The 16,409-nt window shown below is 36.8% G+C and overlaps 1 protein-coding gene across 1 annotated transcript; it reads left to right on the top strand.

Annotated features, from left to right (window-relative positions):
• Window positions 1-11,923: 11,923 nt before the first annotated feature.
• Window positions 11,924-16,409, top strand: LOC145004580 (rab GTPase-activating protein 22-like). Its single transcript, XM_078963525.1, has 12 exons — window positions 11,924-12,402; window positions 12,837-12,932; window positions 13,179-13,282; window positions 13,408-13,580; window positions 13,667-13,723; window positions 14,475-14,597; window positions 14,674-14,762; window positions 14,935-15,040; window positions 15,119-15,216; window positions 15,311-15,598; window positions 15,705-15,787; window positions 16,238-16,409. The coding sequence occupies exons 1-12, from the start codon at window positions 12,301-12,303 to the stop codon at window positions 16,287-16,289; spliced, it is 1,371 nt and encodes a 456-aa protein (XP_078819651.1). The 5' UTR covers window positions 11,924-12,300; the 3' UTR covers window positions 16,290-16,409.

Below are 16,409 nucleotides of genomic sequence, written 5' to 3'. Positions count from 1 at the left end.
AATTTCACATAAATTAGGCTTGGATATTAATGCATTTTGGGAATTATATGGGAATCACTTTGGTTATTATGAATTTATTAGGGGAAAATGAATTAAAAATAATAAAATTTGTTCTCTAGTGTTTCGTGATTGATTTCCCACATAACCTTAGGATATATTGATATGAGTCGCTAAAATGGGGCGTTATGTGTTTTATCTGAAGGTTATGTGGGAAATCAATCACGAAACACTAGAGAACAAATTTTTATGTATTTTATCCAAATATTTATACAAAAAGAAAAATAATGCCTATTTTTTAATTTTCATTAAGAGAAGGGTGTACCCTTTCATTACATCTAATATTTTCTTAGCCAACACAACACCATGCTATTTTCCCTTACCCTCCCCTCACTGATAGGAAATGGTAGGAGTGAGAAATAATCGAGTTGGAATCGGAAAACCAACAAAATCAGACCGAAAAAATGAAATCAAAGCAATAATTGACAACGTGGGTTTGATTTTTTTTTTAAACTGATGTAACGTCCTAAATTTTAACCATTATTTTCATTTAAAAATAAAAGTATTATTCAAATTACAACTTCAAAGATCAAGATAAAACCATTTGATTAAAAAACATTTATTAGAGTAATGTCAAAAGTTATTATGTGCAGAAATCTCCAATGGATGCAATGCAATTGAGGTGTTCCCTTCATTTAATATAAGAAAATCTGAAAACATTTAAACCACAAACTGTATGCAAAAAACTTAGTGAGTTCCTTAAAATACCACATAACCATATGGGCCCCACCCAACGTATCAGGCCCCGCCCAACATAGTAGGCCCTTCCCAACATAACTAGCCTCGTCCAACATAACGAGCCCCACTCAGCATAACGGGACCCGCCTGACATACACGCAAGAGTCATAAAGATAGCTAGCATCATACATAGTATAGTGAGAAGACTCACCCGAACTACTCAACAAAAGCTCAATAGCTACTTCAATAATAGACAACCAACCCAAGCTTCCTAAAGCCAAACCGAGACCAGTATTTAGCAAAATACTCAATTCTACCCAAGTTTAACCAAAAGTCAAACTAGTCAAAAGGTCAACTGTCAAAGTCTACTTTGATGTCCCCCACTTTGTGGCAATTCCTCTGACACATCATGGTCACGTCTAGACAAAGTAGACATGTTGCAGCGCGCCACCACGTTGTGGGCCTTCCTTGGCGACATTGTGGTTTCAGTGAGAAAGATTTTTCTTCATTAAGAGCTTAATCCTTAAGGATGAAAATTCATATCATCAGATCTAGTTCCTAATAACTTCATGATAGATAAAGTTTCCAACTTTATCCATTAGGATGGTCTAAACAATCAAGATCTAGCCTTTAAGTCTTAAAGGGATCAAGAATACATCTTTCTCAACTTAATCCACTAAATCCAAGTCTACAACCTTCATATCTGAATCAACATGATGCTTTGATGGATAAATTCCAATATTATCCATAATCATGTCTCAAACATTTAAGATCTAAACTTTAAAACACCAAAATGGCCTAAAGGACCAAGATAACTTGCATGGCTAAAAGGGAAGGCAAAATATCATAACTTTCCTAGTACATGAGGTCCAAGAAGCATTCTAAACTGATCAAAAGGTGTTGGAGTCCACTCAACTCCAATATCACCCATAAAATGGACCAAAAAGGATAAAAACCACACATGAAGATATCTAAAAAACTAAAGAGCAAGATATGAACTTTATGCTCACAATAGTCCAAGAATGAAGTGACTTTGATGGATCCAAACTTGAAATAACATTCCTTACAGCCAAAAGAACCTTCTTGATCTCTAAGCTTCTTCAAAATACCACCAAAAACATCCAAAAGAGGAGAGAGGAGAGGGGAGGAGCTCAAATCTTGAAGATGGGATATGGTTGCTCCTAAGGAGTTCTAGGAGTGATGGAGGCTAAGAAAATACCATAAAACATGAATCCTTATCTTTAAATACCTTGAAAACCCTAAAAATTTATGGGTTGGGAGTGCCCAACAATCACCTCGTGACAATCTACTTGTTGCCTCATGATGACTCATCATGTTGTAAGGATGTGCTCCTTACCTCGTGGTGACAGGTTTTCACCCAAATCCACTCTAACTTCAAACAATCATAACTTCTTCGTTTCAACTCCGTTTTTGGCGATCTTTATATCCACGCAAAGGTATTGACAAGCCTCCACAATTTTATTCACTTACTTTTGAATCAAATTGTAACATCCATAAAAATCATGCCAAATTTAAACTTTTTCAAAACATTTCAAAACCATTAATCATTACAAAGCTTGTTTTCAAATAGTATAATATCAGAGTATCCCAGAAACAAAGTCATAAACATTAGGAGTTGTACGATCACGCCTTTGCCTTCCCGCGGTCATCTGATGTACCTGAAACAAATCTGAAACTTTAAGCCCAAAGCTTAGTGAGCTCTCCCAAAATACTGATACACTGCAAATAACACATATACAAATAACAACATGTACTGGGTCCACAACTTTACAGGCTGGATTACCCCTGGGCCCACAATGTGAGTTTGGCTTGCCTTCTGGGCCCACAGCTCACATCTGTATTGCCAACGAGCCCACTGTACAAGTCTGGTATGCCCTACCCGACCCTCAGCTCGCATCTGGAATGCTCCTGAGCCCATAGTACGAGACTGACATGCCCTACCCGGCCCTCGACTCCTATCTGGAATGCTCCCGAGTCCTCGGTATGAGTCTGGAATGCCCCGCCCGGCCCTCAACTCATATTTGTAAGACTTTAGGGTTTGTTGGCTACCGTACGGAGAAGTACAACCTCAAACCAACCCACGTCGAGTCCTTCCAGAACTCGTGAAGTCATGAATCCCCCAGTTGACTCGTCGAGTTTCCATGCAACTCGGCGAGTCCATGCATGTCCAAAAGTCAGGAAAACCCTATCTAACTCATCGAGTCGTCCTAATGACCCGCCAAGTTCATGCAAAAATCCTTGCACAACAATCTTCATCGGACTCGTTGAGTTGACCAAGGAACTCGTCGAGTCCCTTTAGTCCTTTCTCCATTCATAAGCTTTTAAGCCACCTAAAGCCCCATATTGCAGATCAAGCTTCCCAAGGCATGTTTATCACGTAAAGTTGCAAACTTTACGTGCATGCAAGGTTCTAGAGGCTTAGAATGTCAAATTCAAGCTTATAATGGGGTTTAACGTAAAAGGGAAGGTTCATACTTGCTAAAGCTGGAGACTTTATAGCTATAGAGACCAAGATAAGCTCAAATCTGAAGTTGCAACTTCAAATCCTAGCCCATACTCGAAAATGGTTAATATACATGCTAGAAAATCCCTAATCTTAAACATAAAGAGATCTAGAAGGAGGAAAGGTAAAGGTAATAACTTGCTACCTTCAACTGATGCCAATAAGCAGAAGAGTCAGATCCATCAACTCCTCTTTGCACCAATCCTCTTATACTTCAAGTCTTCTTCTTGCAAACCACCTTCCAAGCTTGAAAATCACACAAATGGAGCATACACACACGAATTAGGGTTTCAGATCTCAAGGGGACAGTAAGGGGAGGCCAAGGGAGGCTAATGATCCTTTAAATAAGGTGTAAAACCCCGAAATTTTAGGGTTTCATCCTTCAGATCCAACTCGTCGAGTCTTGCCTCCAACTCGGCGAGTTGGTCACTTAAACACGTGGCCAAAAACATTCATACTCGACAAGTCAGTGCATCCAAATCGTTGGGTAGACCTTTCAAATATGAAAAATAAATCTGTAAAGTTAATACCTAAGAGTCGGGGTGTTATAATTCTCCCCTCACTTAAACTAGACTCCATCCTCGAAGTCCGCTGTGGTGAACAACTCCAGATAGTGCTCCCGCATCTCAGCCTCTGGCTCCCATGTCTACTCAGACCCTCTTCGGTGCTCCCACTATACCTTTACGAAGGGTATCTCCTTGTTCTGCAGAACCTTCACCTTCCTTTCCAGAATGAACACGGGCCTCTCCATATAATTTAGGCACTCATCGACCTGAATGTCATCCAATGATACTATTGCCTCTTCATCCAGAATGCACTTTCACAATTGCAAAACGTGAAAAGTGTTATGGATCTGACTAAGCTCCTCAGAAACTTCTAGTCTATAAGTTACCTTGCCAACCCTGACAATAACCCTGAACGGCCCGATGTATTGGGGACCTAATTTCCCCCTCTTCCTAAAGCGGATCACACCCTTCCAGGGCGAGACTGTGACATCCCCAAAATCACGGCCAAAAAAGACCGATTTTGTTTATGCTTTATAAAAATCAGAGTACTTCATTTTATAAAAAGGTTGCGGAATTTGTTCCCAGAAAAACACGATAAATACGTTATTAAAACATGACATATTCTAAAGGCAAGATACCACTCTTATGATATCTTCCGATAGGTGTCATTCACTATCGTAAGCCTTTTCATTTCATCCACTTACTCAATTCTCTATGAGTCCTTATCATGACATTCTATTCTCCAAAGTAAGCGTTTGGTGTATCGAGACGAGAATATAGATAGAGGAAGAATTAGACGCGTATTCCTCCTTATTACTCCAAAAAGTTACATGCCAGTTCTAATATCGTAATTAAACGTTTAGAAACCTGAGCACATAAAATTTCTAGATCCGGTCGGCAACAGACCATAGATCTGATCATATAATGCATATCATAAATCATTTAGCACATAAAAGCATGTTAGGAATTTTCCCTAAATAAGCTAGTGCTTGTGTCGATTCAGGTGTGTTACCTAAATTTTATTAAACACACTTCTCACAATCATTGCTTAGCATTCTAAGTTTAAGTCTAGAAATAAATCCATATTCCTACTTCGCTTAAACTAATGCTCTGATACCAACTGTGACATCCCCAAAATCACGGCCAGAAAAGACCGATTTTGTTTATGCTTTATAAAAATCAGAGTACTTCATTTTATAAAAAGGTTGCAGAATTTGTTCCCAGAAAAACACGATAAATACGTTATTAAAACATTTTCGAAGAAACGTATTTTTATTCATCTTGAAACGTTTGGGATGTCATCGTTAATACAGAAACATAAGCATAAACAGAACTTACAATTATTTACACTAGTGATCTACATCTCTTTAAATCTCTCAGTGTAATGTCACTTCATATCGCCACCTGTGATGTAAATAAACTGAGTGGGTCAGGTTGGGAAACCTGGTGAGTACATAGGGTTTTCAACCCACAATAATATAGTTATTATGTTTAAACAATCAAACAATCAACCCAATTACCCATCCCCATTATCTTCTTTTAGTCTTCCCTAAAGATATTATCTCAAGGTTCATCTCCTATATCATATTTACTTCTCATCTCCTTACATCGTATTTCCTTACATGATTGTTCCTACGAACTTTACCTAAGGATCATCGCCTACATTGCATAGACAATACTAATCCGGGGATTACTCCCTCAATACGTGTCTAGCAAGAGTTAGGGTATCATCGCATGATTACGCAGCCACAACATCGCCTGGACTTGTAAATCATGATAAGGGTTAGTCTATCATCACATGAATACGTAGCCACAACATCGCCTGGACTCGTAATTCATAATATGGGTTAGACTATCATCGCATGAATACGTAGCCACAACATCGCCTGGACTCGTAATTCATAATATGGGTTAGACTATCATCGCATGAATACGTAGTTACAACATCGCCTGAACTCGTAATTCATCACCTACAGGTTACTAGCCTGCTGGTGTTTCCACGGGGTTGTCTATAATAGTCCGCGGTCGCCATCTATACTCTGGTAGATGACTACATCTCCAAATTGTCGGACAAGGTTGTAGTATCCTACATCACCGATTCATAATCACCTATCTATCATCACCTATCTCTCATTATTTTATTTCATCACTCACCAACTATTTCATCTACCCATGTTTTATCCCAACATATTTGTAGATATAAAATAAATATACAGTTTAAATCATTTAACACATGTATAAATCATTCATCCAGCATAGACAACAAGTATTCAGACAATATGTACACATAGCACGTAATTTATATTAAAATACTTCATATCTATGTGTAAGATGAAAGGGACCATGCACTCACCTGAAAGGTGGTGACTCAGCACTCGGACAACGCTTCGATACTCTCAAAACAACCTTCCTTCGATAAAACCTAGTACCAGTACCACTAGGGTTTAGTCTAACGATAACCGTGACTAATTAATAGTCTGACTATTATTATTATTATTATTATATAAGCGTTAAATAACACTCAATATAACTCATAATAATAGCCCAAATTCTCATTATAAGTTCCTAATAATGTTACTATATTAAAACATAAGCTATACTAAAGATAGCGTAGGCATAGCTCACTTACAACGGGTTTTTCGCAAAACCGGGCTTCGCTGGAGCAGCGTTTCCAAGCCAAAAGACCCTTTTTCTCGGGACTCCGGGAGCCTCGGGGCTTTCTTCGGGTGCTAGGGGGTTTACCTAGGCTTTTAGGGGCTTAAGGGAGCTTAGAGAGAGAGTATAGAGAGAGAGAAAGAAGAAGGTTGAAGGTGTGAGAATGAATGGAACCCGGCACCTCTATTTATAGGGGTGCTGACTGGCCTACTCGCCGAGTAGGGGGGACCTACTCGCCGAGTTGGTCCATGTGGTGGCCTTCTGGTGGTGCCACGTGTCCAATTCTGGTGGTGCCACGTCACCCCCTATCGCGTATCAGCCTTCGAACTTAGAAAAATCATAACTTTCGCATACGAGCTCCGTTTTTGACGTTCTTTATATCCACGCGTAGGTAAAATCAAGATATACAACTTTAGTTTAGAATCCGTCAGCTAATTCTCGACTGATCTCAAATTTAACAGTAGGAGGCGTTTAGATTGTTAAATGACCGCGAAGAATTCATAACTTCTTCATACGGACTCCGTTTTTGTCTGTCTTTTTACCGTTGAGTTCCTATTAATGACACCTTCAACTCTTATTTAGGTCGCTTAAGCCAAAAACCGCTTGAACTAAAGTTCGAGTTTCGGGTTGTACACTGCTAAGCCGAATCTTAGAAAAATCATAACTTCTTCATACGAAGTCAGATTTGGGCGTTCTTTTTATCGATGTTCTTAGTTTAACATATTCTACGAATTTCATTTAGATCACTAAGGCTAAAAAGTCCTTCATCGTAAATTCACTATTTACGCTTCCCGGTGCCGTGCCGGTTCCATCGCGAAACTTCGACGGGCCATAACTTCTTCGTTATAACTCAGATTTCGGCGTTCTTTATATGTACGGAAACCTTGTGACATATTCTACAACTTGGTTAAGATTATTTATTCTAAATAATCTTTTGTCGAAAAGTCATTTTTGACCCTTATTGCCTCTAAATTGACTAGCCCGGATCTGCGGGCGTTACAGAGACCTTCAGGAGTACTATGTCACGGACCTGAAACTCTAATTCTGGCTGGCGTCGGTTGACTTATCTCTTCTGTCTACTCTGAGCGGTCTGCAATCGCTGTCTAATCTACCAAATCTTCTCGGTAGTTTGCAACTTGATTTTTTAGTCACTAAAGTTATTAGGGTTGGTTTATTTAGTCATTAAAGTATTTTCGTTACTTTATAGGGGCATAATGTTGGAAACAACCTGCTTTTTTAGTCACCATAACTTATTTTAGCTGGTTTAGCCAATTTTAATGTCAAGTCAACTATTTTTACCACACAAGGCATTGAAAAGTTAACATCACATTTTGACTATTTCTTTGTTACCAGATCCAAACAGAAACCCATCATCCTCTCTTATTTTATCACGAGAAATCTTTCATTTCTTCTCTCTACTTCATAACCAAATCTCCATCTCCCTCCTGAAGCATCCTTACCTCCCCTTCCATTTCCAAATCCATTCTCCTTTCTAGAGATGAATTTAATGAGTTTGCTCTACTGTCCATGAGTTTTGTGCTTCAACATCTATCACAGTGGTCAGCGGTGTCAAACTGGTTTGTTTGTTCCTCTGGCTTGTAGTAACTTGTAACTAGATATGGAATCCATGGAGTACTCTATTTCTTTGAGTCATCACCTCCTTTCTGCATCACTACAGCTCCACTTACCCTCACGCTTACGGAAACTCTCCCCCGTGTTATTGTTGCAAATCCAAGTCTATCAAGATCATCAAAAACATAATCATGTACTTAATCTCCATATCAAATCTCAAACATTAAAGAATATAATCAGTTAAATGTATGTAACACAAAATCATTCTTTGATTTCTTCTTTCTTATTCACCATCAAATCTGAATCTTCCCTCCTCTTCCATTTCCATATTTATTCTCTTTTCTTAACTACCTGAATCCTTCCATCCTCTTAGCATACCGAATTCATAATTGTGTTTGGATGCCCTTGTTGAAAACTCTAACTGTGATTGAGTTGTCAAATTAGGGAGCCCTAATTTCCCAGATGACGAGGACGATTGCTACTTTAGCTTATAAGAAAATACTAGAGTGAAAACCTCGCGACTCTCATGAAGAGATACCTCTCCGGCCTAAAACCAAAAGCTTCAACCATCGCTACATCCATCACTAGATAGATCACACAAATTGTTGTCTACTTCCTCGAACACCATGCCAAGAGTTTGCGATGATTAGGGGCTTTGGTAGATACATATTTGAAGAACCAGGAAAACGTTGTCATGGATTTGCATAAGATCTAACTTCTAGATATTTGAAGAACGAACGGAAGATGATTTATTAGAGAAATAGGTTAACATACATGGGTCAAGGGAAATGGGTCCTAAGAAATGCTTACCTGGAAAGACACCTGGGTCAACATACTTGGGTCAATGGAAATGGCATCCTAAATATTGCTTATCTGGCAAGGGGTAACTGGTTTACCCCTTCAATTCCTGCAAAAGGACTTAATAGACCCGACAAAAAATAGTTTATGCCCTCATAAAGCAATGAAAATACTTTAGGGGCTAAATGGAGTAACCCTAAAAAAATTCATAGGGCATTTATGTCATTTTCCCTTTGCAAAACTATCTCTGTCTGCCCCATTACTCTGTGACCAACCTCACCCCAACAGACCGAGGTGCGACATCTCCACCCGTACAACAGCTCAAAAGGTGGGCCACCAATACTGGAATGATAACTGTTGTTGTAGGCGAACTCTGCAAGGGGTAGGTGGGAATCCTAGCTCCCACCGAAATCAATGACACAAGCCCTCAACATGTCCTCGAGGGTCTGTATAGTCTGCTCACTTTGGCTGTCGGTCTGCGGATGATAAGTTGTGCTAAAATGCAGCCGCGTGCCCAGCTCCTCGTGGAACATCTGCCAGAAGCGGGAGGTGAATCTAACATCTCTGTCAGAAATAATAGAGCCCGGAACTCCGTGGCAAGCAATGATCTCGCGGACGTACACGTCGTCCAACTTCTCGGCCGATGAACTCTCCTGTGTGGCCAAAAAATAGGCACTCTTGGTCAATCTTTTATTTCCTTCATCGTTCGTCCTAATTTTCGTTCCGTTTAGGCGCTTAGTGTCTACGTTGGTTGTAGAATTTGTAACGATCATTTTATTATATTTAAATTGGATACAATACCATTTATAGCAACATACTTTTAGTGGTTTGAACCGAAAAACCATACACTCACAAACCTATGCATCGTTTTAAAACTGAAAACCCATAAACGAACTGAAAACCCGAAAAAACATTCCATGCAAAAACCGAAGCCAAACAGGTTTAAAAACCGAAAAAGCTGACTTTATACGTTTTGGTTCGGTTTTAACAAAAAACCCATTGAAACTGACCCATGTTCATCCCGATAAAATTGTCACATGTTACTCCCTCAAAATATACAACAATGAGATGTTGTACTCTACAATAATATGAAATATGAAATAAAAAAAGGAGAGGTGTAATCAAGGTTCTAAATAACGTAAGGCGTAGCTTGGCGGCAAGGTAAAAGTTAAGCCATGACAAGCCTTGGCGAGCCATGATGTTTTTCAAGGCGTGACTATATTATATACATTAAAAGATATAAATCATATAATTATTGAATTTTATCAAATATATGAAGTTTTTAGAAGTGTTATATTAATATCTAATAGAAAAAAGTTAACTAAAACTCATTTATTTTAGGCCCGATAAAAAAAACAAAAAAACCCGTACTTTGAAAAAAAACTCGCGCCATAACGCGATAAGGCGCGCCTTGACACGTTATTTGGGCGTCACGCTTCACAAACCCGCATTGGACGTTTTCGTAACGGTTACAACACGCCTCGCGCCATGGCGCGCCTTGAGGCGCGCCATGACGCGCTTTTTAGAACCATGGGTGTAATGCTTTTGTATTCCGTAGGACTTCTTCGGACCACCGCATACTAGAGGGATGGTGTTCACTGCATCACTGTGATGTCAGGTTACCTCGATGTTGTGTGTAGGGCTTGTACTCTATTGGGCATTAACTTCTAACTTTTACATTGAAAATTTACGGGAAAATGACTCTTGAGGGTAATTAACTTTTACGTTTGTACTCATTTGGTCCCTTTTTTTTTTTTGTATTCAGTATACCATCGAACTTGTTGTTAGTGTTTACCATAGCCCTTTTGACCGGCTTTTGACCTTGTGATAGCCGGTCAAAGGGTTATGGTAAACACAAACAACAAGTTCGATGGTATATTGAGTACAAAAAAAAAAGGAAAGGGACCAAATGAGAACAAACGCAACAGTTGGTTACCCTCCTGATTCATTTTCTCTTTACTCATTTACAACAAATCTCACATTATCTCCTACTAATATTAATGACTTTATGAGATTCATTCTTGCTTCTCTTCAAAACATAACCTACGAAAGGACATTATTCATACATGTACAACTTTGTAATACACTTGAATATTTATTAGGGGAATCTTGAATAAGTAGGCGCATTTCATGACTACATTTACATTTGCAATCAAATGATTTATCGTATCATGGATTCTAGACAAGTCTACAAACGAGTGGAATCACAAGTGCTGTGATTTTGGAGTTTACTTATTTAAGATCGAACTCATGGGATAAGATACAACATCAATATGTACAATATCATGCTGCTTTTGTAGACACATCACCATAATATTGTACATATTGATGTTTTATCTTATCCCATGAGTTCGATCTTAAAGCTAAGTAAACTCAAAAATCATAGCACTTGTGATTCCACTCGTTTGTAGACTTGTCTAGAATCCATGATACGATAAATCATTTGATTGGAAATGTAAATGTAGTAATGAAATGCGCCTGCTTAGTCAAGATTCCCCTAATAAATATTCAAGTGCATTACAAAGTTGTACATGTATGAATAATGTCCTTTCGTAAGTTACGTTTTGAAGAGAAGCAAGAATGAATCTCATAAAGTCATTAATATTAGTAGGAGATGATGTGGGATTTGTAGTAAATGAGTAAAGAGAAAATGAATCAGGAGGGTAACCAACTGTTGTGTTTGTTCTCATTTGGTCTCTTTCCTTTTTTTTGTACTCAATATACCATCGAACTTGTTGTTTGTGTTCATCATAACCCTTTGACCGGCTATCACAAGTCAAAAGTTGGTCAAAAGGGCTATGGTAAACACCAACAACAAGTTCGATGATATATTGAATACAAAAAAAAAAAAAAAATGGACCAAATGAGTACAAACGCAAAAGTTAATTACCCTCAAGAGTCATTTTCCCAAAAATTTACGGTTACATGAATTATTAAAAGAAAATATGGATATAAATAGAATTTTTTTTAACCAAACAGGCAAAATCTTTAAAATGAGAATGTTATTTAATGAATAAATGTTTTCTCAAATTTAATAAAATTTAATAAAGAGAGTAACATCACATGATTTTTTTCACCAACGCACTAAAATTTTCAATTATATGATTTTGACGGGAAAACATTAAAACGAGTGAATCGATGGTGGCCTGGATGAAGAAGGTCAATACATTGACCGCGGCCTCTTCTCCTTTCTATACAAGTATACAACTTGTATAGACAGGTAGGAGCACTAACCAACCTCCAACCACCAACGACCACCACACCACCACCTCCTCCCTTACGCCACCCCTTCCTCACCACCATCCAACCCAAACAACTTTGGCGCCATCGCCTTTAATTCTTGTGTGTCAAGATCTCATTTGGGTTTTTGTTTCTTGAGGTGGTTGTGGATGGGGTGGGTGTTGCTGTTGCTGTTGCCCTTCAATCAATTGATTTGATATCAAGATTATCAAAAATCAAAACCCCCCATTATTAGATCTGGTTTTGAAGAAAAAAAAAAGTTTGCAATAGATGATGAACATTTTACGAAAAGACCCAGGTCTACCAACTGATTCATTCTACGAGGTTCGAGCTGGATTTTCCGATGGTCCCAAAACCAATTTTAGAATCAAGGTAAAACCCTTTCTTCATTTTAAGGATCGGATCAATTTTGTTAGCCAATTAACCCAGTTGGGTAATTGCCCTATCGAACGATCTTATATTGGTGAAATTCTTGCTTTCTGCTCTGTTTAATTCATTATGTTCTAGCCCTTTTTTTTCTGAAACTTTTGTTGTTTTTAGGCAGTATTATTCGATCTTCAATAATCCTACGCCAGCTGTTTGATCGATTCTGGTGTTTTTTTGATGAATTAGTTAATCTAGCAGGAGAAATTAACACTTGTAATTACTGTTGGGACGTGACTTTCTTTGATGTTGATAGATTTAGTTAATCTACATATTATTTCTTTCTTATACATATACCAATTGTCATCATCATGATCGGTTTCTTGAAATTGTTACTAAAGCTTCTCAAAATTTTTTTTTTTTTTTTTTATAAACTTATTAAGGCCGGAAAGACACTCAGTGAAAAAAGGTGGCGGGCTTCATTTACAGATGAAGGTTGTCTTGATATAGGCAGGTGCCTTAGTCGAATCTATCATGGAGTAAGTTCTCTACATCTTTCCTCAAATTTGTTTAGGGATACGATGATGATGATGATGAGGAGGAGGGTATATTCGTCTTTTGCAATGAACAAAGGTCAAGAGCGAGTCCAAAAAGCTGTTTCTTTTGTCCTCTGACATAGTCTTAGTCCAATGCACACAAAACACAATACAACTTATTATACATTGTTTTGTCTTGTTTATTTGTTTTTCATTCACCTTTTGTTCATTTACATTGATGAAAATTAGGGGATTCATCCATCAATTAGAGGAGAAGTGTGGGAAATTCTGCTCGGTTGTTATGATCATAAAAGCACATTTGAAGAACGAGAACAAATACGACAAAGACGAAGGTAATATTATCTTTTCTTCTTATAATATATCTACCAATGAACTTATGTATCAAATATCCAAAATACTGCTCAATAAAGGGAAAAAAATGTATGCTTTCAGTTTTATATTTTCTTTATGCCTTCAGGGAGCAATATGCTGAGTTGAAAGAATCATGTAGCCGAATGTTTCCCACTGTTGGAAGTGGGAAATTCATCACAGCACGTGTGATCACAGCAAATGGGGATCTAATTCAAGATCCCAATGTGGATTTAGGAACAAATCCTGAAAAGCCTCCAACATTGCAATCTCAAGAAACTGGTAATTTTAAATTTCTTGAGCCTTAAATTTATTAATGCTTTTTTGAGTTTCTTATCAATGAAATCCACTGAGTTGTGTATCTGCAGTTGCTCGGGAGCATGACAAGGAAATAATTCAGTGGAAGCTGGCTCTACATCAAATAGGTTGATATATAGAAATATAATCACATGCTTCCTATGAATCATGTAACTATATATTTGTTTATTTATTTATTTATCAGTTTGCATATTATTTTATACCATGTCTTAATCTCTCTTCCTTTTTTCCCCATTAAGTGTTGTCTAGATAAAGTGTTATTTGGATAAAAAAAAAGTTAGGACTTAATGGGTAAAGCCTCATTTCCCTGACTTTCTCTATTAGGTCATTCTTTAATTTCACTTTAAGTCAAAGAAGAATGGTTAATCACAAAAATGGCCAAATCGGAAGGATGTTTTTAAGAAAATGACTTTTTTTTTTAAACATTTATCACAAAATAACCAACCATTTTTCAAAATGGAATAATATTTTGCGAAATGATGCTGTCATTTTGCAAAGAAAATCACATATTTTTTCACTTTTTAAGGTTCTTTTAATGTGGTGGGGCCCTTACTAAAGCAATTTCGAAAATTACAAAATCCACTTTGCAAAATGGGTCATTTTTTTTTTCTGATAACTGTTGGAAAAATGGTCAATTATCAATCTTTTTTAACCCAAAAAGAAACTTTAGCAGATTATTATCCAGTCCTCATAAAGTTCATTAAGTCAAAAAGAAACAACACCTTGGTAGCCAAAAAAATTGCATCAGATTCAATAATTCAATCTATAATAGGTCTCAGTTTACCTTTTTGTTTTTTGTTTTTTTCTTTTTAAAAAGTATTATATAACTTGTCTTCTTTTGAATTACAAATTTATCAGGTCTTGATGTGGTTCGCACAGATAGAACACTAATGTTTTATGAAAAACAAGAAAATTTAGCAAAACTTTGGGATATTCTTGCAGTCTATGCTTGGTTTGATAAAGATGTCGGTTATGGTCAAGGTATTTGATTATATATTTATATCATCAAACATATTATCTTTCAAAATTCCAATTTTAACCCCAATACACAAATCAGGAATGAGTGATCTTTGCTCCCCCATGATTATGCTTCTTGAAGATGAAGCAGATGCTTTTTGGTGCTTTGAACGTTTAATGCGAAGATTAGTAAGTGTATATATATATATATATATATATATATATATATATATATATATATATATATATATATATATATATATATATATATATATATATATATATATATATATATATTTTCTCCCAATTTTATTTATTTATACTTTCTTGATGATTAATAATTCTTTATACTCTTGAAAAGCGAGGGAATTTCAGGTGCACAGGAAGTTCGGTTGGGGTAGAGACACAACTTGATAGCTTGGCTAATGTTACTCAAGTTGTTGATCCTAAACTTCATAGACACTTAGGTCAAATTTCAAATATGTTTGATTTAAATTAAAAATATGTTGTGAAATGTTTTCTCATTTTTAAATATACAATTACAGAACACCTAGGTGGAGGTGGTTACCTATTTGCATTCCGGATGCTTATGGTGTTGTTCAGAAGAGAACTTTCTTTTGGAGATTCGTTGTACTTATGGGAGGTGATAAAAGTTATACCATAAAATCATTATTTTTTTTTTAATTTATGATTTTGACCTTGAAGTTTGTATGATTTTGCATTTTGAACCCCAACAGATGATGTGGGCTTTGGAATACAATCCAGAGCTTTTCTCATTGTATGAGGGAGGAGATGAAACAAACAGTAAATCAGATACTGTTAGATTGAAAAGAAAAGGCATTCGCCAATATGGAAAGTATGAAAGAGCAAATAGGAAAAACCAGGCCCGGGTCAAACCCGGATCCGAACCCGAACCTGGATCCGTTTCACCTCTCCCGATTTCTGTTTTTCTTGTAGCAAGTGTCCTCAAGGACAGGAGTGACAAGTTGTTGACTGAAGCTAGGGGACTAGACGATGTCGTAAAGGTCAACCCTTTGACTTTAGTTAGAGAACTTAAACCCAAAATAAAAAAAGGTTTTATTATTTTACGTGGTGTGGTTTTCTTGAATTATTTCGGTTTTGTTTGTGCAGATATTAAATGACATTTCTGGGAATATGGATGCCAAGAAAACTTGCACAGAGGCCATGAAGATTCACAAGAAGTATCTCAAAAGGTATTTTTGAAGACTGTGAATGAATGATGTTTTAAAATATATTTGTGAAAGTTTGTAAAAGTTTGGAGTTAATGCTGAAAAGCTAATTTTCATTGCTTTCTATATTAAGTCAATTCTTTCTGCATTAACCAAAAATAGAAACATCTGGCTTAATGTATTAAGACACTAACCATCTCAACTCTCTCATTGAAATTGGTGAATATTGTGAAATTTGTTTTTCGAAATGTAAGGGTAAAATGGTCATTTAGTCTCGTTCAGACAAGAAAGAAACAGACCATATGTTATGCATACAACACTTTATCCAGACATACATCATTTCCTATTTAGCCACTTAACCTAGTGGAAAGAAAAAAAAAAAAAAAAAAAGAAACAATCAAGTTCCTCAAGTCAGAAGTTATACATTTGAGTTAAGTTTGTAGTGAATTAATTGTTATGTGTTGGTTGTTTCAGGCAAAAACGCCATAGCTTTCATATTCCATGGCTTGTTTCAAACGCCTCTTAAGTTTGAGTTTTGAGGATAGTTTTCTCAGTGTTGGGAGGCAATTTGTTGTGAATTGATATGATGCTCATTTGACTGTGTGTGATTCTTTTTACAAGACAAATAATAAGTCATTTTTGAATA

This window comes from Lactuca saligna, chromosome 7 (genome assembly GCF_052625555.1).
Source record: "Lactuca saligna cultivar CGN05327 chromosome 7, ASM5262555v1, whole genome shotgun sequence".
In the NCBI taxonomy this organism is placed as follows: domain Eukaryota; kingdom Viridiplantae; phylum Streptophyta; class Magnoliopsida; order Asterales; family Asteraceae; genus Lactuca; species Lactuca saligna.
Note: the sequence above shows the minus strand (reverse complement) of the source record. Positions and strands in the feature narration are given on the sequence as shown.

Excerpts from the sequence above, each read along its gene's own strand:
- LOC145004580 (XM_078963525.1), top strand. The coding sequence starts at position 12,301 with ATGATGAACATTTTACGAAAAGACCCAGGTCTACCAACTGATTCATTC. Across the intron at positions 13,581-13,666 it reads ATTGCAATCTCAAGAAACTG|TTGCTCGGGAGCATGACAAG; the intron begins GTAATTTTAAAT and ends GTGTATCTGCAG. Across the intron at positions 15,599-15,704 it reads GACTAGACGATGTCGTAAAG|ATATTAAATGACATTTCTGG; the intron begins GTCAACCCTTTG and ends TTGTTTGTGCAG.